The 26,386-nt window shown below is 51.2% G+C and overlaps 1 protein-coding gene across 3 annotated transcripts; it reads right to left on the bottom strand.

Moving 5' to 3' along the window:
• Nucleotides 1-278: 278 nt before the first annotated feature.
• Trib2 (tribbles pseudokinase 2) lies at nucleotides 279-25,776 on the bottom strand. 3 transcript variants are annotated; one of them, XM_013504383.1, is made up of 4 exons: nucleotides 25,733-25,776; nucleotides 24,125-24,848; nucleotides 18,718-19,010; nucleotides 279-2,659 (listed from the first exon to the last, which is right to left on the bottom strand). In XM_013504383.1, the coding sequence occupies exons 2-4, from the start codon at nucleotides 24,392-24,394 to the stop codon at nucleotides 2,191-2,193; spliced, it is 1,032 nt and encodes a 343-aa protein (XP_013359837.1). In that variant the 5' UTR covers nucleotides 24,395-24,848; nucleotides 25,733-25,776; the 3' UTR covers nucleotides 279-2,190. The 3 variants fall into 3 exon arrangements, with proteins under 3 accessions (XP_013359837.1, XP_013359836.1, XP_005404493.1); XM_013504382.1 differs by lacking the exon at nucleotides 25,733-25,776 and adding an exon at nucleotides 25,058-25,145; XM_005404436.2 differs by lacking the exon at nucleotides 25,733-25,776 and having other exon boundaries at nucleotides 24,125-25,112.
• Between the last annotated feature and the right edge of the window lie 610 nt (nucleotides 25,777-26,386).

The raw sequence follows: 26,386 nt of genomic DNA, 5'->3' as shown, positions 1-26,386 counted from the left end.
TGGTGTATCTCCTTCCCTGGGCTCTACCTCCCAGCAGCCCATCCAGCTAGAAGCGCCTTCATGGACTAATCCATGCATGAGGTGAGCACCCTCACAATCGAATCACCTCTTAATCTGGTGAAGTTGATCAGGATTAACCACTACGGGTAGCTTTCTAAAATAGACACAGTAGTTTTCCATGAAAAGGTGAATCCTAGAGGAATATACGAGCTCCGGATCAGTGTTTGGAGGCTTCCCCAGCAAGCTGACAGAAAATCATCACTCCCTAGACTCCAGAATTTTAGTTAAATACGCACAATTTTATTGATTTGAAGAGATTAGGACAAAAACATTAAACCAAATACAGGACAGAGCACCAGAGGCCATAGATCCCCACCATGCACGTCATCACTCTTTCCTTCTACCAGGTACTTAAAAAATAGGGGAGAGGGAAGAATTAAGGTCCTTCTTGATGCAGCACCATCTTCAGAATGTAAAAAACCTCTCTCCTCTATCTCTTCGTTATCAAAATAAAATCAAGGGCGTCTCCATGGCCGCCTTGTCTCCTGATTGTGAACAGGGAAGCTGCTCGCCTGGGGACAGGGACTCTGGCTGCACAGGCACAGGGCATCAAAGAGTCCGCACACACACATGCCACGTACTAGAATAAAGCACAGATTCAAGTAACATTTACATACTAGAGTCCACGTGTTACCTACCCAAAAAACAGGACCATTTCACAAAACATATACAGGCAGTAAAATCCAAACAACTGAGGTACTAGAAACACAAATATTTATGCCAAAAGAGCTCTGTATCATACAGCAATAGAAAAAAGCAGAATAAAAAACATCTTTGCCACTCGAAATCAAATAAAGCTATCTAGAAAAGCCAAATCAAAGGTTATTTCAGGGACAGAAATACTCAAACGAGAAAAAAATATTATAAATGTTAACTACAGCATGTAACATGTCATCCCAAGTCGACCCGTAATTGAAGTACTGGCTTAATACATCACAATGTGACATTTTCCTTAATAAATAGAAGAGTTCTCAAAATACAAAGGTGCGTATTGGGATAGAGAGCTGTTTTTATTTATATCATCCTAGCTTTCAGCTTATTATACTTTCCACTTTTTCTGTCCAAACCAGAGGGCCTTCCAAGCCAAAAGGATCATTCTTGGTAAAGAAAACTAAATAGCTGCCCTGTATTTTATACATGTGGGACAACCTGCTTTGTTTCACTAGTTTCCCATCAAACAAAGACAAAATATGGAGCTGCAATCAGAATGTCTGCAAAGACGTCAGACTCCAGGAGCTTCCTGGCCTCTTGGGCTGGCCATATCATCTCAGCAAAGAACGCCCACCATGCAAACCCTCACTACTTTCAGGGAAAACAAGTCAAAAGGGCGTGGAATTGCTCTTTTCCTGTCCTCTCCCCTTTTTCACCTTCAGACCGTGATAAAAGTAATGCTTTGGAAGTTTGACTTCTAATAGCTTCCTGCCACCAGCCAGCTGACACAAAACAGAAGAGCCTGTTAGAGAACAGATTTTCCCCCTTCAGAAAGCAATGCGTCTATGCGTCGTTTCCTAACCAGGATATTAAATGGTTTATTCAGAAGATGAGCTGAAGAGAGCCATTACGAGACACCGACTGGATTTTTGTTGTGGTTGTTCTTCCTTTTAGTTTAGCACCCGGGTTCCAGGTTCGTCTGTGTGCACCGAATTGTTTTTTAAGCAAATCCCACTAATTGTCACATAGGTGGTTGGCTTGTTTTTTTTTAAAAAAAAAAGTCCTCAGCCAATTGTTCCTTCCCTGAATCATAACAAGAAGTTAAATGCTAACAGTGCAATGCCAAGAGGTGTGTTTGAGGCAGAGTTTTGATTCTATCAAGATCTGCAACTAGTTTGGAACAGAATGGAAGGTGGGGTAGGCAGAAGAGGTCCAACTGGCAAAGAGGGGTCTCATAAAGGAAGAGAAGCTCCAGGGGACCCCATCATCTGACCCCAACCTTGAGCCCATGTCTCTTGCCCTCCTACACTACATGTTTAATCAGCTCCTTGAAGATCTGCCTGCTTTGGACCACAAAACTCGCAAACGCGTGTGTCTTTCTGACTGGCCAGCCAGGCCACATGTCTCCCTCTGGAAGAAGTCCTCTCTGGGGCCCTCTCTTGCTCCTGGTACCTGCTAAGTCTCTGCCTGGGACCGAGCTCAGTTAAAGAAAGGGTCCAAGTTCTCCTCCATGTTGACATCCGGCACCAGCTGGTCCGACACTTCCTTAGCACCATACCCTGAATTCGAGACGCTAAAATCTGTAGCAAACCAAGGATGGTCCAGAATTTCCTGCGAGGTCAGCCTCTCAGAGGGCTCCCGCCGCAGAATGCTCCGGATGAGGCACTTGGCCTTGGGCGACAGGGTCTCTGGAATGTTGAACTGGCCTCGCCGGATCTTGCTGAAGAGGGAACTGGGCTCAATGTCATGGAAAGGGTAGCGACCCACCAACATGGTATACAGCATCACGCCCAGGCTCCACACGTCCGCGGCCTTGCCGGAGTAGCTGCCGCTGGTGTTTAGGATCTCCGGACTGACGTAGGCGGGGCAGCCATGCTTGTCAGACAGGGAATCATCGTCTCCCCGGAGGATGTAGGCGTCTTCCAAGCTTTCTAGCTTGACCCGGGTCCTGCAAGGAAGAGAAGACATGAGCTACCAAGGGGGACTTGAGGCCTCCTCGTTGTAAACGTGGCTCCTGCTCCAACACATTGAAGATTCATTTATCCATCTACTCATTCACTCGTGGGATCCAAATGGTACTTACTGAGCACCTCAGGTGTTACAGACCTGGAGATATACTAGTGAACAAGACTGATAAAGTCTTTCCACAAAACTTACAACATAATGGAGAACTTATCTGTTTATCATCTTGGCAAAACAGATTATATCCCAGTTGCCCTCTCTTGGTGGGAAAGATCTAAGAGGTTAGGTAATTTTCCTCAGAGTCACCTTCCATAATGATAATTCACAGGATTCCAACTTGGATCTAACCAGTTGGAAAGTCCACAGAAGCTCTGCCTATAAGAAGCTCTGCCTTCCAGCTGGTGAGACAGCATAATTTGCGAAGACCTTTCCTAAGATTGCATATCGGCCTTGCCAAAGTACTTTTGAGGCATGTGACCTCTCCATCCTGCAGATGAGAACATCAGGGCTCGGGGTTGGGAGACGTCACCCCACTTCTCTCACTCTTTCTGCTGGGACTACTGGTCGCCTCTACTGGGACTCAGGCTGAAGCAGAGTTAGAGCAGAATTGGGTTCCTGCCCTCCATCCTTCCCTAGGCCAGCACCCCGGCATCAAGTCCATTTCTTTCCCAGGTGTCTGGCTGCCTCTGTGCCCAGCCTTACCCACAACGTCCAAGGTCTGCACCTTGCCATGGACCCTTACCCTGAGCTGGGTTCCCCACCTCTCCTGCCTGTGCTCCTCTCTGTAGAACTCTGGCTTCTCACTTGCAAGTGTGCATATAACCACATGGCATGACCCACAGATTCTTCTCAAACCATTCTTTCTGTCCCCACTCACCCTCCGTCCTTTAAGGACTCTCGGGGTTGCTGAGCAGAAGGTGGGCTTCCTGGGACGTGGCGGAATAAACAGGAGACACAACTCACATTAACCTCCAAGGCCTTGGCACCTAGGACTTATCATTACATTTGATATCACTACTGGGTATGACATAAAGACTTAGTAGGTACGGTGGTGGATGCCTAGAATCCCAGCACCACTGGAAGCTAAGGCAGGAGGATCACAAGTTTGAGCCCAGCCTGGGCAACTTACATTAAAAAAATAAATTAACAAACAGCTAGGGATGTCGCTTAGTGGATGGCCCTAGGTTCAACCCCTAGTACTGCAAAAATAAATAGGAAATTTGTTGGCATCTTACAGTTAAAATTTACCATGGGAGAAGTTGAGGGCAGGATGCAGAGTAACTTATTCAAGGTGACACTTGAACTTGGAAGTAACTGCGAGCCGCTGTCCTCTGCCTGGCCATCTCTGCAGCCTAGATACCTCCTGCAATCTCTGTTTTCCTCCCTACTGTTGCTTGAGGGGAGAACCAAACACGACTAACCTTCCAGAGCCTGCGAGAGCCCAAACTTCCCTCCTCTGGGCTTCTCTGGTTAATCCCATCACACCCAGAAAGACCTGGAGGGAAGGTGACTAGGGACAGGGCTGGGCTCAGGACTGGAGAGCACTGCAATGTCACCTGTCCCATCATTTTGGAAGTGCACTGCTGCTCAAAGGTGCAAAGGAGAAAGTGCATGCATGTGACATCTTGATCCTTTCTACTTAAAATTTCTTAATGTAGTAGAATATACATGACACAAAATTTACAATATTATTTACACTGTCATGCAACCATCTGAACAAGACAGTTGTTCGACATCTTGAGATTCTGAAATGCACAGCAATACGTCTTCCTTTCCTATTCTATTGCTGTCTACGTTCATTTTCCCTGTCCCTGTAGCTAATGCTCTACAGAAATAGAAGGATCTAGCTGTGCTAATCTGGAACTGAGCTGATTAAAAACAAATCTTCCCTCCTCTTGCTCCTTGGTGTCTGCAATGGTAGGTGGTCCCAATTGAGCAGACTGACCAGCTGCTCCCAATGGACAGAGGCGATCCACTGAGACCCAGGGATGCAGAGGAGGGGCACAGGGCCACAAGACAAAGCGGCTCTGTCAACAACTTCCTGCACCCCATTTCACCCTAAAGCTCTGGCCCAGGTCCAAGAGAGAGATGCAGTTCCCACCTCCAACCTCCCTTCCCTGGCAGTCGAGCAGGTAGAGTAATGAACAATGGGAAAAACGGAAGTGATTGACATGGGCAGGGCCAGTGCAGTCTTGGGACAGAAGGTTCTGATTGGGGCCCAGGGCCTCTGCCCCACTCTCTGGGGCTGTCTCAACTCCTCCAGGTGGAGGCCCTGCCATTGTCTTCCAGATGACCCTGCAGCTGCCCATGGTTACCCCCTCACCTCCTGCCTCAAAGACCCTGCGTGGTCGTGGCCCCTCCAGCACCACTGCTGCTCGGACTCCTTTCCCCTCAGCATATCTCTGCGCAATGAGCATCAGGACCAAGGCTTGGCCTGGCTGCCTCACCCGACTCTCACCCTGGGAAATGCTGCCCAGCCCACACACACAGCTGGGCTATGCAACTCCCACTCTGGAGGAAATCTCAGTGGTAATCCTTTGGGGTAATCCTTTCCTCCTTCTTTCTGGAAGTGGGGTCCACTGGGCAGGTGTCAGCAGAGTCACATGCTCAGCCTTGGACCCCAGTTGGCTGACCTGGGCAGGATCAACAGCCTCTGCCAGGGCTACCTGGACAAAGACATATGAAGATCATGAGGAAGGTGTGCGGTGGACAAGGTAGACCTCAGTCGGGACTGGAGCTGCTTGCTTTTGGCTGCACCTGTCAGGAGCCGGACCTCTGGCCTCAAGCTCTTAATGCAACACCAAGTCAGCACCCTTATCCCTGTCTACCCCTTCCAGGTCACAGGCATGGGTTCGGACTCATTATACCCTCCGTCCATGTCCAGCAGGAGTGACCCTACATCCAAACCACCCTGACCCTTCTCCCGTAAGCCTTCAGTACATCATAGATGAGGGGCTTAGCTAGTGCCCAGGCACTGCCCTGTCCAGTTAGATCCCCAACTGGGGTTTACCTCTCTGCGTCCCCTACCTAAGTTCAGAATTCAGAAGCTACACAGAGACTTAACAAATTTGAAAATGTAGCTGCCAGGCCATCCCCAAGCTGTCCAAGTGACGCAGCAGAGGCTGCATCCTCCTGCTCTGCAGAGGCCCGGGTTGCCTTGGGGAGCAGCCTGGGCTTGTCCATCTCCTTCGGCATGACCCAGCCTGAGGTAGCAGAGATCTGGCCAGTCCTAGAGCAAAACAGGCGTGATGTCAAACCTGAGCCCAAGTTCAAGCCTTAAAATGTACTGTCTACCAGCCAGTGTGGCGGCGTGTGCCTATAAGCCCTGGACTGTAGAAAGTCAAGGCAGTAGAAACATGAGTTTGAGCCCAACATGGGCAAATGAGCAACTTAAAAAGATCTTGTCTCCAAACAGTTAGTACAAAGGGTTAGGGATGCAGTTCAGCACAAAGACTCTGGGTTCAGTTCCCAGTGCTCCAAATAAAAATATTGCAAGTAGCAATACTATGTGTGCACCTTATATATGCTAGCCACCTATACTCAGGCTTCGAAGGCACAGGCAGGGCCCTAATTGTGCACCAAGATGAGCTTAACGCCCAGAAAGCCTCAGTCGAAGGCAGAGGAGCCTGGTCGGGGTGGCCCTCGCCTTTTGCAGGCCAGCCCCACCTGCCTGCTCAGGGTCCCTCAATAGACAGCCATGGGCACCGGAGAAGCCAGCCCTTTTCTCAGAAGAGTCCACATCCCAGGCAGCACAGGGGAGATGGAGAAGAGGCCTGCAAAAATACTCTATCTCCCAGGAATGGCTGCAGGCTTGCCCCTCCCTAGGACATCCTGGACTTGTTTACATCTCTACAGCCCAGGGTCAGGCCAGGGTCTGGATCACAGGCCTTCCAGGATGTGCACCCCGGCGGAGCAGAGGAAGTCAGGCAGGCAGCTTGGTTTCCAACTCCATTTCCTCAGCTGAGACTCCCAGGGCAGCTTCCCAGGGCCTCAGGCCTTGGTCCCTCTTCTGGGAAATAGGGCATCACCACAACTCTGAGGACTGTGCTCAGCCCAGGCAAAATGGGAGCAGGAATGGATGAATGGTGGTGCAACTTCAGAGTCCCCTAGACAGTCTGGGGATGATGGATTTCCCGGGCAAGAGGGTCGCTTGCCATAGAAGGGAACAGGAACATCCATAAACCTAGTAATTCAAACACCCCACTCACCATTTCGGCGTTCAGAAGATATGTGTGGCGGGCACTGGCTCTGTGTGAGTTCCCAGCCTAGACACTAGGATGCATATGTGACAAGGAAAGTGACATCTGGCCTGTTGGTCTCTGTGAGGAGTAAATGAAGTAATGCAAGATGCTAGCTCCTGACAAGGCCTAGCATGTGGACCCAGAATCCTGGCCGCCTTGAGGTGTGATAAAAAATAATACAGTGAATACTTAAAATAATTACATTACATTAGAAAACACTTCACCATGAGTCTCCCTCAAAATCCTCTGCCTTGCTTCGAACACACTCATCCCATCATCCTTGCCACTTTCTGCAGCAGCTCCAGAGTCCTGAGGTTCTTTAGCTGCACTATCATAGCTGACTCAATATCCTGAATAGATCCAAAACTTCTCCCTTTCCTGGTCATTTTGACTTTGGGAAAGAGCCAGAAGTCACACAGTGTCAGATCCAACGACTAAGGTGGATGAGGACGCAGGGTCGTATTTTTATGAGCTGCCTTTCTGTGGGATGGCACTTGGCAGCAGCATTCGCCATATTTGTGATCACATCTGGTAAAGACCCTCAGGAAAGAGGACTCCAGAGCTGCTGCAGAAAGTGGCAAGGACAATGGGATGAATGTGCTTGAAGTGAGGGGGAGGATTTGAGAGGATTCATGGCAATGTGGCTTTCACTGTAATAAATTTTAATTTAGCCATTCACCGCACATTTTGGTCATCCTGTGTATACAGATCTTATGATTAAAACGAGACCCCATCCTCACCTCCAAAGTGCAGCAGAGAAGACAGCAGCGACCATGAAGCATGCGCTTGGTGTGTGGAAGTGAACAGGGACACTGTAACCATTGTCTGTCTTGGGCCCATGCACCTGCAGTCCTGTGGGAAATGTTTCTCCCCAGCTTCAAGCTCAGCTCAGCCCCTCATTTCCTAGCGATGGCCCATGAAGAAGAAAGGGCTCTGCTGGCGAGCAGAGAGCTGTACGAGGGCTGTGCCCAAGATGTGACAGGCAGCACTGTCCCCCGGAATCATTGCCACACGGGTAGAACCAGCACTGGATGCTCCTGGCTGGAGACATTGCATCCTGGTGCCTTCTCCAATATGTCACTGGCACAGGGAGGGAGCAGGCTCCCATGCTACCTGAGTGAACGAGGCTTCCCTTGGGCAGCCTTGCGCTCAATGAAGGCCCACAGGCTCCAGGCCTGTTCACCAGTGCCAGTGCCAGGGAGGAGGCCAGGAGCAGGGAGGTGCAGCTCCTCCTTGCTTCTGTGCACCTGACTGGCTGAGTGGCTCCTCCAGGACGGATGCCGCACACACTCCCAGCCCAGGCTGGGGAGCCCCTGAGTCCTACCAGCAGCAGAACCATGAACAGAACAAACAGCAACAGTTATGAAAAGGGCTCTTCTACCTTCAAACTTCCTGCTTTGAAAGTTTCCTTTAATGCTTAACTTTCAAGATGGCATCACTTTCCATACAACATCCTAATGACCATGATCATGCATTAACAGCAACTATTAAGGAATCTACAAGTGCTGGATTTTTTTGTTGTTGTTGCTTTTGACACCAAGTCTCACTCTCTAGTCCAGGCTGGCACTGAACTCCTGAGTGCTGAGATCACAGGCGTGTCCCGTGCCTTGTGTTTCAAATACATTTTGCCACCAAGATCATGGATTTGTTTCAGGTCTAAGAAGGAAGTGTTCAAAGGCAGACGACTGAGGTAAGGGGGCAAGTATGGTGCTGGGCTTACTCAAAGCCACCACATACGTTATCCAATTGCTGTAGCTCACCAGGTGGAGAGAGGGGAAGCTGCCCAGGTAGAGACGAAGAAACAAAAGAGCAGGAAGTGGCGGGATCCATCCCTGGCAGCTGGCCAGGGAACGCAGAGTTGGGATTCAAACCCAGGTTTCTCTCAGCTGAGCTCAGGGCTCCTTTCTCAAGAGCAAACATGGCCACCGCTGTGAAAAGTCCAATCCCACTTTCCTGCTGGGTTCCCTGCAGGAAGTGCTGAGGACAGAGTGGCCCAGGGTGAGGCCGGGTGAGCCGGGAACTCAGCAGACCGTGGGGACCTGCCAGGGACAGGAAGTCCGGCAGCCTGAGGTCAGTGAGAGCCACACTCATCATGAGAGGCCACCGGGTCTGCGATCCAAGCAGGCTAAGGGTCAAGGGTGAAAGGTCAGATGCATCCTGGTCTAGCTTTGCAGTGCCTGACACTTTGGGGGCCATTCCAGCCCTGCAAGCAAAGTTCCACAGAGGTGACTGCTAGAGCGAGGATGTGTCCCCAGGTCAGACAGCATCATTGCTCAGCACGTCGTGGAGGTTTCCCCAGCAAGCACCTCTGAGAGCCAACTCAGAGCCAGATCTAGAACCCAACCAACTCCACCTTAAGTGCTCACTGGCGAGCAGAACGGTGCAGGTCTCTCAGGAAGAGAAATGCGGCCGGTACAGGGAAAGAAGTCTGCAAGGAAGGGGTCCCATGGAAGGCCTGGCTGGTTACAGGTGGAATAAGCCTACAATCACTTGCATTGCACAGCCTTGGAGGTGGATGTTCTTGCATGGCCATGTTGGCACTCACTGGCCAGTAACCTCTGCTCTTAGGGAGGCTGAGGCAGCAGGATCTTGAGTTTGAGCCTAACCTGAGCAACTTAATTAGCAAGACCCTACCTCAAAATAAAAGAAAATGAAAAGAGCAAGGGACGTAGCTCAGTGGTTAGCACCCCTGGGTTGGATCCCCATTACCACACATACACACACACACACACACACACACACACACACACACAGCACAATGCTGTAGAGACCTGCAGCTCAGGAAGGTGAAGTTCCCTGGAAGCCTGCTGGTCAACGCAGCCTGCAGGAGAAAAGGTTCCTGAGCTCCAGTTGCCATGGAAACAGACTGGCAAGCCCAGGAGGAGAAGATGATGCCTTGGTCAGAATTCCTTACCAAGGTTCCCTTTACCAGAATCCCTGCATTTCAGACGTAGCGCTCCACAAACCCCACTCCTCCAGGGTCTCCTTGACCTGCAGGTCCACACTGCTGCTGCCTGGGTCCACAAGGCTCCTCGCCAGGCCCTGGCAGTGGGTGGGGAGCCTCAGGGGCCCTGTCATAGGTGTTCCCACAGTCCCTGGGCCAGATGGGGAGGCACCCCCATCAGGGAGCCCAGAGCCAGGGTCCCCTGCGCTACACACGTGGCTGAGGACAAACTGCAAAGGTCCAGGATGCCAGGAAAGCAGTGCCAGGGAGACAGGTGAGGCTGTGGGTGAGGACCTTATCGATCTTCAAGAACAAAAGGGATGATCTGGAACCCCATTGCCCACCTTGCCCCTTATACCCCACTGCCAAGGCCATAATTTTAGCCATATCATCTTGAAATAGAGACAAATCTCCCCCAAACTCGTCATCGCTGGTCCAGCTTTCCCATACATTTCCAAAACTTCCTATCTGACCCTGTCCTTGGTCCTTTAAAAAACTCTGTGTGACTTGTCTTGGGCTTCAGGTCAAGTTCAAGGTCAGGCGCATGGACCCATGGCCCAGCCTGCACTCTGCCTCCCCAACATGATGCCCAGCAGCACCCCTCTCCCCCCACGTGGTTCCTTGGTGCCTCTTGGCTTTGCTCCTGTTCCCTACTGAAATTTAGACCCAGCCCATGCAGGAAGAAGCCTGTCACCCTTGATGAGGCCCACTCCCTGCTCTTCCACTGCTGGAAGTGTGGATAACTATCCCATCATCTCCTTCACCAGCAAAGACTCACATGTAGATTCGTGCACCATCACCACTCTAAGAAGAGTATCGCAGGTGTTTTCTAGATGGCACTATGTCCTGTCTAAGGCCGCCCTCCTCCAGCTTCAACATCCTACCAGGGGTCCAGGGCACTGAGGAATGACTCTACCTAAGAACCTCCACATCCACAGCCCTCAGAAATTTCAAACAGCTGGACTCTGTCCCGTCCCTTAAAGGAAACTCCTATGCATGCTGGGGAAAGGACATTTAGAATGAGTTTCCACCCACTGGCTTCTACCATGAGTCCAGCCAGGGGATTTTCTTACAGTACTTATGCTCCTGAGGTACCAGAGGCTATTCACACCACCTTCTCATCTGTTCTCACTCATGTGCCGCTAGGTACTTAAAATGCTAACCCTCTGCAGGCATGGGAGACAGGAAGGTAAATCAATCCCATCTCATATTCTGGGAAGGAAACATGACACACCCCAAAGAGTGGAACCAGAGGACGGATGGGAACTGCCATGGGGTTGCTCAAGTGGCTGCCCTGAGAGGAATACTACAAAAGGGTACTCAGGGAAAAAAAGTACAGTGTTTCAGGCAGACTCCTGCTGGCCATTCCTCCCGGTGCACACAAGACATGGTGTCGCCTGGTGCCCAGCCTGTCCCTGGTCACTCTCCGGAACCAGCAAGGCCTTGGTCAGACTCTGCAGCCAGCCACCGGGAGCACAGCTCAGCCTGACGCTGACTGGCACACTCTGGGTCTCAGTTTCCTCCTCCGAGAAAAGTAGCTTAATCATTGGACTTAAACTGGTTAACATAAATACAGCAGGCAATTAAAATTTATCTAATTAATTTAACCTGTACTGAGAATAGCATCTGGAACATGGTAGGTCCAGATATTCTTCTTTCTTTCTCTTTCTTTCTTTCTTTCTTTCTTTCTTTCTTTCTGGTACTAGGGACTCAAACTCAGGGCCTTTGCACTGAGCTACATCACCAGCCTTTTCTATATTTTTAATTTTAAGCCTTGATCTTGCTACGTTCAAGTTAGCCCTGAACTTGTGATCCTCCTGCCTCAGCCTCACAATGTGCCACCATGTTCAATCTGGTGTTAGTTCATTGCTATGTAAGTCCCCAAGGAAGCAGAGTGCGTGCGTGCGTGCGTGCGTGCGTGTGTGTGTGTGTGTGTGTGTGTGAGAGAGAGAGAGAGATTTGGCACTGCAGTAACTCCGAAGTCTAGAGCAGAGCCTGGCGTTCGTCTGGAGCTCAGTGAGTACAGGACTGACTGAACAAGTGAACAAAGCTCCAGGCTGCTCCACCCGGAGCTGCTGACCAAAGCCAGTAAGGACAGCAGCTTTTTACTGCGGTGCACAAGGAGGCACAGTGCTGGGCACTGCACGCACACTACCTTGAACTGATTTCAGAGAACGCACATCAAGAGGAGAGGACAGGACGGAGGGTTCTAAAATCTTTTTCTTTTTAATACTAAGGATTCAAACCTGGGCCTTTGCATTGAACTATATCCCCAGGCCTCTTTGTAACCTTCATAAATCTCAGCTGTTAAACTGCCCGGGCTGGGCTCAAACTTAAGATCCTCCTGCCTCAGCCTCCTGGAATGCTGGGATTGCAACATGTATGCACCACCAAGGAAGTAACGTTTGCTTGGTCTCTCCAGCTCCCAGACCAGCCCACCAGCTAACTGATTAAGTACAAACAGTGAACAGCCTAGCCAGAAATCCTTCTAAAACACAGCCCCTGTTTAGTCTGTTTCGAAGCACACAGCCCTAAAGCACCTCACCCTTTGCTAATTGTGACTAGCAAAGCCCATCCTAGATAAAATTACAGCCTGCCTTAGTCACCGAAAACAGTGTCTTAGAGAAATGTCACTCAGGCACAAATCATTAAATCAAAGCGAGAGCCATGGGCTCCGTGCTCACTAGATGGGCAACTCAGAAAACAGCTCTGTGCAAAGGTGTCTCCATGGGGATTTTCACAAGCTTTCTGGGCTCGAGCTCCAGGCAACGACCTACATTCCAGTGATCTCTGTTTCTCCGCGCCTCTCCCATCCTGTCATCAGAATGCAACATGAGCTGTTCCTACCCAAACAAGCAGACTCTCATTCATTCAGTACACAACAGCCCCCACTGCTCTTCAGGAGCTGGATGGGGGGGAAGGCTCTGTCCCCTGGTCCTCCCAGCCAGGTGGGGCGGGGGCAGGACAGCTCAGACTCACACACAGGGCCGTGATGCCACCAGATAGCGCAGGAGCTGTCCCAGAGGCAAAGAGGTAGTGTAAGAGGGACACTCAGCCCTCCCTGGGGGTTGGGGAGGAGCAGCCTTCCTTCCACAGGGTCCGGCAGAGCCTTAGGTCCATGCAGTGAGTCTACAGCAGTCAAGAATTTCCCTAGAGCTCTGTCTCCTTCAAAACCAAGAAGGTAAAGGTATTTTCCCAAAATACAGACATCTACACCTTTAAAAAATGTACATGGCTACTAATGAAAGAAAGAAAAGCTAAGTCTGCTCTCTATGGCTACAAAGCTCATCCTTATACATAGTCTAATCAAAAAATACAGTGAATGATTAAAATTTTTAAAAATTCAGCAGAGTAAATGACATATCTCCATGAATCCCCTCACAATCCTCCCCTGACTTCGAACACACTCATCCCATTATCTTTGCCACTTCCTGGAGCAGCTGTGGAGTCCTCTTTCCTGAGGGTCTTTAGCTGTGCTGTCCTGGCTGCCTTGATGTCCTGAATGGGTTCAAAATGTTTCCTTTCCTGGTCATTTTGACTTTGAGGAACAGCCAGAGGTCACACCATAGGATGAGGACATAGTGCCATGTTCTTACCAGCCTGCCTTTCTGCACCATATTTTTGATCACACCTGGTAAAGACACTCAGGAAAGAAGACCCTAGAGCTGCTTCAGAAAGTGGCAAGGACAATGGGATTACTGTGTGTGACACAAGGGGGGCCACTTGAGGGGATTCATGGCAACATGTCCTTTACTATAATACATACTTTTAATTTAAACATCCACCATATGCTTTGATCACCCCTTCATATTTTGTCAGATATTGAAACATCAACAGAGGTAGGAGCTCTTTGAGGATCTGAAGAAGAATCCAGAGACAGACCAGGCCTCCACTGGTGGGGAGGGGTGTACAGGTGGCACTTACGACACCAAGAGCCCCAGGGCCATCAGCTCTTCCTGCAGAGGGTCCCAGAGTCCCCACTGCAGGAGCAGGCCCTGAGCAGCACAGCCAGCTGCCACATCAAGACATAAGAGCTCTGACCCAAAGAAGAAACCACAAAGCAAGAGGCTCTCTCTCTGCTCACACAGGGCACCTCATGGAAGATGCATCTACCCTGATCTGTGACCAAGTGGACCCCAGGAGTACAGGTGCTGGGAAACGGCCTCTTCCTGTGCTAGGCAGCATGGGTTGCAGCCCATGTGACAAAAGTCACACCAGATGTGGAGCAGAAGAGGTCAGGGAGCAGCTGCCTGCAGGTGGTCCATTCTATGTCAAGCCCAGTGAGCACCTACACTCACTCCTCTCACACTCTCAGGAAGGTCGTGCTGCCATTCCCACTCTGCAGGTGCAGCAACAGAGCACGGAGGTTAGGGACGCAGCGAGGTTCAGTTTCTGAATAAGCACAAGCTCAGGACTGGACCCAGAGAACGGCTCAGACTCTCCAGGAGCCAAGGCCCTTCTCTTAAGCTCAGGCTTCCTGAAGGCCCAGACTGCAACACAGGGCTCCTAACAACAGGATGACCAAGCTGAGCGCCCCAACACCACAGCAGGGAGAGGGGGCTGGCAGGAACCCAGTACCTCTTTTGGGGATCTGGACAAATTTTCAGCTTTAATCAGAATCAAGGACCACCCTGTAGCCCTGCAGCTTCTATCCACACAGAGGAGATGAGGTTTCATCTGTTTACACAATTAGGGATTGAGGCTGGAACCTTGCACTGAGCTACATCCCCAGCTCTCTTCTTAATTTTTAAAACAGGATCTTGCTAAGCCACTAAGTAGCCCAGGCTGGGCTCCAACTCACAACCCTTCCAAAGTGCTGGAATGACAGGCGTGCACCACCGCACCCAGCTCCATCCCAGGTTTCACAGTGGGAACTGTGGACGCAAACAGCAAGCCCAGGGTAGCTCACTGGAGGCCAGACATCAAATTCTTCAAAGTGCTGCTCCACACTGAGTCCCGAAATGTTTCCATTTCAGCTGTGCAGAAGCACCTGAGGCATGGAGCAGAAAGAGCACCAAGGCCAGGCTGGACAGGAGGCTTGGAAAACCTGCTCTGGGGACATTCAGTGGCACTTCTGGGCCTCACTGGGCCTGAGAGTCATCATCTTACCACTGACTCAGTGAATACCTTCAAACAGAAGAGACCAGAGAGCCCACGTGATGGTTCACGCTGGTCACCTCAGCACTCTGGGAGGCTGAGGCAGGAGGACCGTTAAGTTAGAACCCAGCCTGGGCAGCTTAGCAAGACCCTGTCTCAAAATTTAAAAAAAAAAAAGTAAAAATGGCGGGATGTAGCTCAATGCCACAGCCCTGGGTTCAATCCCCAGCACTGAAAAAGAGAGAGAGAGACCTTGGAAGAGGATGTGGCCCCACTCTGAGGCCCTGCATACCAGGGCACTGCTGTGCACAGCAAGGGCTGCCCGGAAAAACTAATTCACTGCTCACAACCCAAGGAGCCTCGGGGACGGGGACAGCACGTGGCAATCCCTGGCCCTTAGCGAGCGCCTGCTGCGCCCACAAACCTCATGATAAGCCAGTTCACGCCAACCCACGCCTTCCAGGATGCTCCCGTGACCGAGCTCGGACACAGTGACATCCAGAGCAGACCACTGACCAGAAACCAAGTCCAGGGCCCAGATCAAAGCAAAACCCCAGGGGAAGAGTCACAGCCACTGCCCACTCAACACAGAGGCAGAAGGAGAAAGGCGCAGAGCCCAGACCTGAGCCTGCGGTCACAGAAGTACAGAGTGAGCAGGGGCAGACGCTGCCCTGCACAGCTAGCATGGAGCTAGGGATCGCCCGCTGCCCAGGGACACATCTAGGACAAGAGGCTCAGCCCTCAGGAAGAGGAATTCACCACAAAGCGAGTGTGGCAGGCTTAGTGCAGCACTATGCTCAATCACATCAGCACTCTTGATCCCAAGACCCTGAGCAAAGGAGCCAGTCACAGACATGCTCCACGTCTTCCACATTCAGCCCATTATTTATCCAACACTGTCAATGTTAGGTGAGAAGCCTGCATTGGTTGTATGCACCGTGCCTCAACGAGATCCGAAGACCTGACTCTTGCCTTCACCGCTCAGGAAACACAAGCTAAGCGCGAAATGGGAGTGGTGGCACACACCTGTCATCCCAGCACTCTGGGAGGCTGAGGCAGGAAGATCACAAGATGGAGCTCAGCTCATGCAACTTAGTGAGACATCTCAAAATTAAAAACACAAAAGAGGGCTGGGGATGTAGCTCAGTCATTGCAAAGGCTGTGGGTTCAATCCTTAGTACAGAGAGAGAGACAGAGAGAGAGACAGAGACAGAGACAGAGACAGAGACAGACAGAGAAAGAGAGAGACAGAAAGAGACAGAGACTGAAACCTGATGCAGCCAGAAAGCAGAGGGGGCAAAATGATGGTAAGTGACAAAACCAGAAGTTTCACATTTGGAATTAAGACAACAATAAGGAAACAAAGCAACAATAAGAACAAAAACAGCTTCTAGCCTCTATTCACCTTTCACAGTAACTTGATAGTTGTTTGGGAGAAAAATGTCTACAAGCTACTGATGAGAGGGCTTAGCAGGTCCTTGAAGTGACCTTGGCAGAGCTGCAGGGACAGAGACACTTGTCCCTTCTGGCCCGGCTGTGACCCTGCCCGAGAGTCCCAGGGCTGTGACAGTGTCCAGGGGGACCTCACAGGGTTAGGCCCGTAAGGGGTGATGAATGGCTGCGTCCTCAGTTTGCACGCATCCTCCATCACATTTCTCCCCAGACCCTGGGACATGAAGACCAGGGAGGAGGACCCTTTCCTAGACACACAGGTGCCCGTGGGAGAGGGGAGGGAATTCGGGGTGCTCACCCCCTCTTGCAGGCAAGTGAGTTTCTTGAGAACTGGGTGACCTAGTAGAGAACCTTGTCTAAGTCTGGCTCTTTCTGGGCTTCAACTCTGAGACTTCATCTCTGTGATTCCAAGAGCCCCTGGCTATAAGGCAGGGCAGACACAAGCACGCTCCCTTCTCCCACTGCTGGAGAGAATTAAGTCGGCCAAACTACTTTTGGGGAGAAGAGAGCACACAGCGGCTGTTATGTTTTGTAGATGAAGCTATCAAAATTTCCAAGGAAGGTGGGACACAGAGGGACAGAGAAAATACCTTTTTTATATTCTCTGGGGCTCTCTATCTAACTATATCTGTATCATCTACATCTATGTCTATCTATATCTATAGCTATATCTATCTATGTCTATCTATATATATCTATATCATCTATACCTGTCTATATCTATATTTATATAATCTATATCTACTATACTATATCTATATCATTTGTATCTATCTATATCTATATCTATATCTGTATCTATATTTATCTATATCTATATCATCTATATCTATATCTATATCTGTATCTATCTACATCTATACCTACCTACCTTCCAAATGAGAATATTCAAACAAATGCAGTCCTCGATGTTATAACATGAACTCAGACCCAGGACAACAGACAGGTGGAAGAGGCTGAGATAGGCCAAGGTCACACAGGTCGTTTAAGGCAAAACCGTACCCGGGAGTGGGGTCTTCAGGCTGTGAGGGCTGACGCAGCTGAACTGCAGAACAAAAGCAGCCAGGGCCGCCCCACATGAAAACCTCAGGCTACATTCACTGTCACAGTCAAAGGCCAGGGTACGAGTGGCCAAAGGCCCCCTTTGCATGCAAAATATGGGGAAATAATTGACCTCTTCAGCTCCAGAAGCCAGGAGGCCTCTGCATTTTGGGTATGAGCATGCCTCATGAAAGCCCATGGAATGACTCCATTTGGGTCAAGCGATAGCCAGGCTCCCTCTGCCAATCCTAAAATGCTTGCCAAACCTTAACTTCCCAAGTATGGGGAGGGGAGAGGAGAGGGAGGAGGAACAGGAGGAAAAACAGAAGGAAGAGGAAGAGGAAAAACAGGAGGAGGAAGAAGGACAAAGAGGAGGAGGAGCACACACCACTAGATGACTCTCTCAGAGGCCCCTGGAATTCTATGAGCAATAACTTGAATATAGCCTGGGCCACTAGGCTAGACAGTAACCTAGCTGGACAGCAGAAAGGTGCAATGGTAGGTCTGTGCAGATCCAGATGGGTTGCGAAGTGCTACCCAAGTGGACGAATGCAGTGCACAGCCTGTCAGTCTGTCGGTCCAGCCATCCACAGATGCTCCAAGCCAGGCCTCCTTTGGAAGCTGAGGCCTTGACCTCGGCAGCTGCTTCCCAGACAGCGATAAGAGGGCTCAGAAACCCTCTGAGAACCCATGACGTCAGCTACAGGAGCTCTGATCCTGAGAGTACACCGAGCACCCAGTACAAACCTGTCCCCACCTCTCCCTGGAAAAGCGCATTCTTCCTAAGGGGAACACAGCAGCACCGTGGACGGCACCTGGAACCTGCCCTCAGTGAAGCTGTCTTCGGGGACAGCCAAGGCGGCAGAGTGGCTGCATTGACACCCCCAGGGTGGGTCCCCACCACCTCGCCACCGCTCACTCTTCTTGAGTGGTGGGATTATAGGCGTGCTCCAGCACACCTGGCTGTGATCCTTCTTTTAAAGGCTAGGCTTTCTAATTCATTTTCACATTCACAAATATGTGCCCAGGAACTAGCTACCAAAAGAGGACTGAATGATATGCAGCTGATTCTATGTACCAAGTTTCCTGACGGTGCAGAATTTTCAAAATCCTGCTTTGGATGACATGAAAAATGCCACATGGATGTGCAGCCACCAAACCACACACACATCCAAACAGGTCACCTGGGCTTTGAACACTGGGTGACACCTCTCAGAAGAGCTGGGAGCTGCCAGGGCAGCGCGTGCGGTAGGTGGGGCTGAGCCTTACCTCTCTTCATCCTTGAAGATGAACTTTCTCAGCTTGAGGTCTCGCAACACCAGCCCCCCATCGTGGCAGTGCGCCACCGCCGAGGCGATCTGATAGAACAGTCTGGCGGCCTCCTCCTCCCTCAGCTTCTTGCAGGTGCGGACGAAAGAGTGCATGTCCCCATAGCTCCGCTCAAAGAACACGTAGGCTTTGGTCTCGCCCAGGAGGATTTCGGTGATCTGGTTGATGTTGCTGTGTGCGGACAGGCAGAAGCATGGGGCCAGGGACTCCTGGTAGCAGCTGATCTCAAACACCTAGGACAGGATTAACAGGACCCCGGTCAGCACTGCCACCCACTCACGCTGAGGCAGACTACCACCCGCAAGGATCACTGAGCTCGGACCCCCACCACCCAGCACCGTCTGCTATGTGCCGCACTGCACCAGTAAGGAGCTTCACTTCTCTGGGCCTCCGAGCCTCCTGTGCAAAATGGATAAACGATACCTCACCTGCAGCACTGGGAGGAGTCTGGCAGAAAATGAAAATGGATGTAGTACTCAAATGGTAAATTTACTTATTTTCTATTTTGGAATATTGGGGATTGAACCCAGGTCCTTTGCACTGAGATGCATCCCCAGCTCCCTTCTGTATTAAAAGAAAAATTGAGACAGGGTCTCACGAAATTGCCCATCTTGGGCTCCACCTTGAGTTTCTCCTGCCTCAGCCTCCCAGAATGCTGGGACTGATTGCAGCCACCGCAACTGGGTTACAGTTTCTTTTGTTACCCCAGCCACCTGTGTTTATAGAAGGCAAAAGCAGAAAGCAGCACCCCCAAGCTATATAGAAAATACCTCCTCTACCTTCAAAATCAAACAAAAAAAGACAGAACAAAAATGCACATTAATAAGCACTCTATGTTAGCAGCTAATACTCTAAATAAATATTTAGACTTTGCCTAGCAGTTTTCTAAGTGTTTTTGTTTGTTTAGAAACAGGGTCTCACTCTCTGGTTGAGGCTGAACTTAAACTCACTATGTAGTTCATGCTGAATGTGAACCTGTAATGATCCTCCTACCTCAGCTTCCCAAGTGCTGGGAGGACAGGCGTGCACACCCATGCCTGGAGCAGTTTTCTAAACTTAATCCATGTTTCGCAGATGTGGAAACTGAGGCTCAGGGTGGCCTGAGAACTCCTGCCCCTAGTGGTGGAGCTCGGTATCAGACACGACCCTTGTCAATGAGGAAGCGGTTGGCTTCTTTCCTCTGACTCAATGAAGCAGTTATGCAATGATTTTTTTATGAATCAGAATTAGCCTACAAAATGCCACCTCACTGATGCTTAAGAAAATGAACAACCATGGATCCCTTTGAAGCAGATTTAACAGAGAAACGCACACTGCAGAGATTCCCTGCAATCACAGAAGAAAGCTTTCATTCCCTTCAGGATCTGAGCTCCACTGGGAACCCCTTGCTGGGCCTGGACTCTAAAGTGGTTTTCCTGGCTTTAGGAATGTGGGTGAGAGTTTATCAGGGAGGGCAAAGCCCAGGCAGGAGCGGGAGCTTCCCTGAACAGCCCCAATTTGCACCACAAAAGCCCTAGGAACAGGTGCTTTGTCTGCTTCTCATCCTTTTTCAGTCATTGAGCAATTTTTTTTGAGATACTAGAAATCAAGCCCAGAGAGGCTCTACCACTAACCTACACCCTCAGACAAAGAGACAAGGCTTGGTTACGATGCCCAGGCTGGACTTGAACTTTCCATCTCCTTGCCTCAGCCTCCTTGTAGTTGCACTAAACCGAGCACCACCGTGATTCCCAAATCACTTTTTGGTTGTTGCTCATTAATTTGCAACGTGGTGGGGCAAATGCTAGACTAAACCCCACCAACCCGGGTGCTCTTATCCAGGTTGGGCTTCCACTAAGCTGGGCAGGATGGGTGAAAGGCGTAGGGTCACTGGACTGCCTTATTTATGAAGGAACATACAAAGACACTCAGGACCTTTCCCAGGGCCACACCTCCCCCAGGAATCTGATGAACTAAATGCATGGGCCTCTGCTGGCACCACCCACTGCCCAGCGCATACACTGCGCCAGGAGACCCCTGGGGACCATAGGGTTTCTGAGGCCCTCACAGGGACACGGGCTGCCATGTAAAAATCCACGAATGAATTACAAAAAATCTGTGAGTCAAACAGAGACAATAAGCGCCTCCAGGTGCTAACTGGGGCTGAGGAAGCCAAGCTAACAGGAAGATTGTGAATGAACCGTAATGAGGCATCTCGGGGAAACAGCCTGGCTGCTGCCACTACACCCTGGAATTTAAGAATGAAGCCGACAGCCTCTCCAGAGACCACAAATCACACCCTGATCCTGGCAGACGGTGACCTCGGCGTGGCAGCCTCAGAAGCTCCTTCAATTAGGAATCGCCGGCGCCTGCTTCAACTTTCACACCCAGCCCAGGAAGCCTGGGTGATTTCACGGAGGAATAAATGCTGTGCCGTGGCGGATGTCAACACGCGGCATTATATAAGAAGCAGGATCTCTCTGCAAGCCAGGCTTTGGGGTCTGTCGCCTGGATCCAGCGTTAGAGTATTTAGAAAATACTTCCTGTTTCCAGATGTCTTTGTTAAAAAACAAACAAACAGAAAAAAAGAAACCTTTTTTTTTCCTGGCTCATCGGGGTTAGCCCAGTATCTCGCCCCACTGCTGAAAAACTGAATGAATACTGAATTTAAAAAAAAGAGCAAACACATGCATAGCACCTTCAAAATGCATTCGGACCCCTGTGTAGAAGAGACCAAATTCCAAGATGGTGGCCAGAAAACAAAAAATAAAAAATAAGAGGAGTATTTCTGTTCCCAAATGCGAAGGAGCCAAACTTTTTATTAGTAACTGTAACCAGCATTTACGGGCTTGGATTGGTATTTCAAGCAGCACTTTCAAGTGCAAAAATCCAGCCAGAAGCCTGGCTGCCAGTTTCCTTCAAATGTTTCCTTTGCAGCCTCAGTTATATAATGTGACAGTTCAGATAAGGCAGGAAGACTAGGCCACCATTAATAACATTTTGCAAAAGAAAGTTTCTGCCAGGATAGCAATGATGTCAATCGCAAGGGAGCTCCCTGCTTTTCTGTGAAAAGGATCCAGCGAAGGACCCTTGAAGCTCCCTTAGTCATCTGCCACCCTGTAGGCACAGGGAGACAATAAACAGGCGGGATTGTTCTGTTTACACGTCCCGGAAGCTCTTGTCCCCTCTGAAGAGAACATCCCACAGAGTAAACAGCATCTTTACATTTGATCTGTTTCTGCAGACTTTCCTTTTTTCCACTTGGGTCAGCACAGAGCTATGAAACCTGAACCCTACCCCCTAAGACATCAAAAAGGAGCTGGATTCAATGTGCAGATTTCACTGAGCCCTGAAAGTCAGTTAGGAGCTTGCTGTTTCTCACGGTGATTCACAGAAGCTGTTTTATTAAAAGTACTTGGGGCTTCCACGACTGCAGAAGTCACCCACGGCACCTCTGGGAAAGAGGTAGGAAAAACACAAGCTGCTGTGTCTCACAGGGGTGACCTCTGTCAAGCAGAACAATGATACTGCACTTAAATGCACTTGAAGCCACACTATAATTGGCAAGGGGCTGATTCAGTCTTTGCAATAACTAAACCGGCAGATGAAGTGCAGTTTTAGGCCAGAGAGCAAGCCTGCGAAAGCCACGTTGAGGTCGGCCTGCAGTGAAATATGTCTTGAAAGATCTGAAGGCGGAAAGAAAGAGCACAGGCCGGTGTCATCTCTGATTTTAAACAAAGAAATAACAGCAAGATGCTCCTGCAGACTTGGACTGCAGTCCCCACTTAAAAGCACCTCCAGCCTTTGAAAAAGACGAAAATGCCGTACTTAGGTTGGGCAAAAAAGGAGAGAAAACACTCAGTGCTGGGTGAATGTGCATATGTCATGAGACAGCGGCAGCCCTGCGAATTCATTCATTTCAAAGGATGACTACCCCATTGTGCAACCTTGCAGGACTTCTGAGAAGCCCTTCCAGCTCAGTCGCCTACTGAATTTTCCTCCCTGGGCGCACTTGCTCTATGCTCACTGACGTGGAAAAGATGCCAAATACCAAATGCTCAGGATCAGCAAGGAGCAGAGTTTGAAGTCTCTGACTTTTTCCCTGTGGTCTGCGAGGAACAATTCCAAACAGATTCGAAACCACCAATCTGATTTTTTTTTTTTTTTTTTTGCCAATGAAACACTCCAGTCCAGCATGAAATATAAGGCTATTCCACAAAGCATTTTCTGATTAATGGGGAAATGGGGCAGCCATTCATTTCAAGCTTAGAATGGATCCTAAGACTCCCGCCCAAAAGGCTACAACTGTGAGCAAATCTAAAATTAAATGCCTATAAATTCTTGGTCTACATGTAGTTCCAGGGTGTAATGTTTTCCTATTTAATCATTTTTTAAAAACGTTTCTCCTCGGCCCCTTGTCTGATGCCCCCAGAGCACACACAAAGACACAGAAACACAGACACAAGCCAGTCCCTGTGCAGGGTCACAGACAGGAAACCCAAGTGTTCAGCTTCCTATTAGCATGCAAATCTGGGAGTCCCAAAGAAATGCTGGCCTCTAAGGTGTGTGTGCAAGGAGGAGGACGAGCCGGGATGAAGGGAGGCAGCAGACAAGGGAATCCGGAGGCAAGAAGACCCAAACGGTTCCACGGTCATCCAAAGGTGCTCTGATTCCCACCCAACCTTCCTTTGCGGGGGCCCTGGCAGGAAAAAAAGAGAGAGAGGGAGGCAAGGTGGGAAGAGAGAGAGAGGAAGGAAGGAAGGAAGGAAGGAAGGAAGGAAGGAAGGAAGGAAGGAGGAAAAGAAAGGAGGGAGAGAGGGAGCGAGGGGAAACTCCTTTCCCGGGCCGCGACCGTCGGCTCCGCCAGCAGGGACCCCTCCGTGGGCGTCTCTTAGAGGACACTTCAGGACAAAGGTTCAACACCTGCACACTGCTAACAAAGGCTGCAGAAGGGACCCAGTCCTGGGGTCCTCCGATTACTGGGGGATCCCTTGGTCTGGTGGGGAGGGGAGGGGCTCGACAAGCCGAGGAACCTCGCGTGGGTGGCAGACCGGCCGCGCGCCCCCAGCTGCTCAGTCCCGCAGAGCACGCGTGTCCACGTCCGCGTGCGCCGGGCTATCCCCAAGACGCCCCCGCTGCAGCCCGCCCCATTGTCTGAGACGCTCGAAAAACTTCGCAACTCGCCCCACGCGGACGCGGAAAATAAATACACCCGCTGAGCCAAGCCGAGACCCGCCCCAGACGCAGGGGTCCGAGGACCCTAGTCCCCTTTCCAAAGCGCGAGGCGGGGACCTTACTCCGGAGGACAGAAAGCAGCCCCTCCTCGGCGCCCCGCCGCCTCCCGGGTGTGTGTGGGGGGGGCTCTCACCTTGCACACCAGCTCCTCTCCGCTGTGCAGATGCACGGCACGGAAAACGTGATCCCCCTCCAGAGGTTCCAACAGCAAGTACTTTCCGATGGAAGACACGCAATGCGACAAGTTCGGAGTCTCGGGCGGGCTCGGGGAGCCAAGGTTCGGGCTGAAACTCGGGCTAGGTTCGGCGGACCTTATAGACGACAACTCTTCGAAATCCTGGGTTTTGTTCCGCGATCGTCCATATCTCGCTATTGTGATGGGGGTGGACCTGTGTATGTTCATGGGTGTGGGGATCGCACACGACCAACACACACACACACGCGCGCACGCACACACACACACCCGGAGGACAGGAGTCGCGGGCGAGCGCTGCAGGCTGCAGGCGCCTCCTGGATACGGGCGTTAGGAGGGGACTAGAGAGGGCACAGGCGAAGGGCCACGCAGGGAAGGAGTCAGGAGTCCCCGTGGGCGCCGCCTGCACCCCGTCCGCTCCGCCCGGCTCCCGGGGGTGCTCGGTGCGCAGCCAACTCGGGTCCTTTTGTTATCCAAAATGTGCAGAATCGCCGCGCTCTTAGTTTCTCTCTCCCTCTTTTTTCCAACGTGGATCTGGATGAGAAATAAGGTACGGAGCTGCCGAGCCCGGTTTCCAGAAGCGATCCCTGGGCGGCTTTCCAGAGCTCAGAGAATCCCTAGGAGTTTTGTGCAATTTTCCTGGCGCGCACGGCAGTGGCTCAGTCTGTACGCGTTAGAAATCAAACAAAAAAGAAGAAAAAGAAAAAAACGAAAAAAAAAAGGAAAGGAAAGGAAATTAGCACGGGTCTACCGGCTCTCGCGAAGCAAAGCAGCCCGAATACGCGCTGCACCCCCTTTTTTGGGTGGAAAGGGTGGGGGGCGTGGAAGGGAGGGGTGGCCGCTGCCGGAGAGGGCAGTTACCCACGACTCAACTGTAGGTGGCGTCTGAGGCTTTTCCGAGATTGCTAGGGCGCTCCAAAAAAAAAAAAAAAAAAAAAAAAACATGAAACAAACACACACAAAAAGAAAAATAGCGAAGGAGCATTTAACTTGGAGCAGTCCGAGCTGCCGACAAAAGATCGCAGGGGGCCGGGCAGGAGCGGCGCGCCGGGCGCAGCGGGGACGGGGACGGCGGGGTCAGCGCGGGCCGCGCGGCGAGGTCAGCTCCGTCCTCCTCTGGGGCGCAGAGCCGGACTCCACGCTCCACCTTCCCGGCCGGCCGAGCTCTGGCGCCTGCGGAGCCAGGGAGAGGATGCGCCCCGGGGCGCTGCAGACCCGCTGCGCCTTCCGCGGCAGAATCGGGGTCTTGGAGTAATTTGCAAACACTCCGTCAGTCTTCCTTTTGTACCCTGAACCACACTGCCCGGCGGCGCGATTGGCTTTTTTTTTTTTTTTTTTTTTTTTTGGTCTCTTTTTGTAGAAAATTGATGGTTTGGTGTCTTTCTTTTCCTTCTTCTTTCTTCCTTTCTTTTCCTTCTTTCTTCCTTGCCACCAGCCGGTGAGCGAGGGCTGTGTCTAAAAATCAAAGCGGGTGGCCGACGGTGCCGAGGCTCAGCCCGGCGCTCTGCACGCCCGCATCCCAGACCCGCGGTATTAATAGTCACTTACGTGGCCAGGGACTTCGCCGTGAGCCGGCCGGGTGCGCGCGAAAGTGCGCGCGCGCGGCTCCCCATTCAAAGTCACTGCTCGCTCCCAGCCTGCGTCCCGCCCCCGATGAGCCCGCACTGGCTCCGCCCCAAGCAGACCCCGCCCCGCCCGGGCCCGCTGCACCCTCATTGATCCGCGCGCCTGTCAATCAGCGTCAGGAGCGAGTCCCGTGAAGCCGGTCGGGGGCGCTGGCGCAGCTTGTCGCTTCCTTTACTGCTTCCCTGCTCCCCGGCTGGCCGTGCCCCTGCGGGTAAGGTAAACAAAATGCAATATCCTTCCGCGCCCGGGCACGCCGAGACGGCCAGGCTGGAGCTCCTTGGCGGAGACACCCATGTCCCCAAGCCCCGGAATAGCCTCAGCTCTGCTGGTTCCTCGAGACCTAGTTCACACTCCTGTGCCTTCCCTGGGAGCCGGCGCCCCGCGCCCTAGCCCTGCAACCTGCTCCCCCGGCCTCGGCGCCGCACGGCCCAGCTCGGGTCTGCAGAAGGAGAGTGCACGGCCAGGCCGACGTGGACTTGGTTCCGTGGATTCTCAGGGTCAGTGTCCTCGCCTCTCTCCAGCGCTTCTTTAAGCAGAAATCTACTGCTGGCTGTGCTGGGGTCACCGGCTTGTGTC

The sequence above is a fragment of the Chinchilla lanigera genome, unplaced genomic scaffold, assembly GCF_000276665.1.
Source record: "Chinchilla lanigera isolate Chin_1 unplaced genomic scaffold, ChiLan1.0 scaffold00086, whole genome shotgun sequence".
Classification (NCBI taxonomy): Eukaryota; Metazoa; Chordata; class Mammalia; order Rodentia; family Chinchillidae; genus Chinchilla; species Chinchilla lanigera.
Note: the sequence above shows the minus strand (reverse complement) of the source record. Positions and strands in the feature narration are given on the sequence as shown.

What these genes read in the sequence shown, in the direction of transcription:
- Trib2 (XM_013504383.1), bottom strand. Translation starts at nt 24,394, where the DNA reads ATGAACATACACAGGTCCACCCCCATCACAATAGCGAGATATGGACGA. An exon ending in GAGAGGAGCTGGTGTGCAAG is followed by an intron (nt 19,011 to 24,124) that starts GTGAGAGCCCCC and finishes ATCCTGTCCTAG; the next exon opens with GTGTTTGAGATCAGCTGCTA. An exon ending in ATCTTCAAGGATGAAGAGAG is followed by an intron (nt 2,660 to 18,717) that starts GTAAGGCTCAGC and finishes TCTTCCTTGCAG; the next exon opens with GACCCGGGTCAAGCTAGAAA.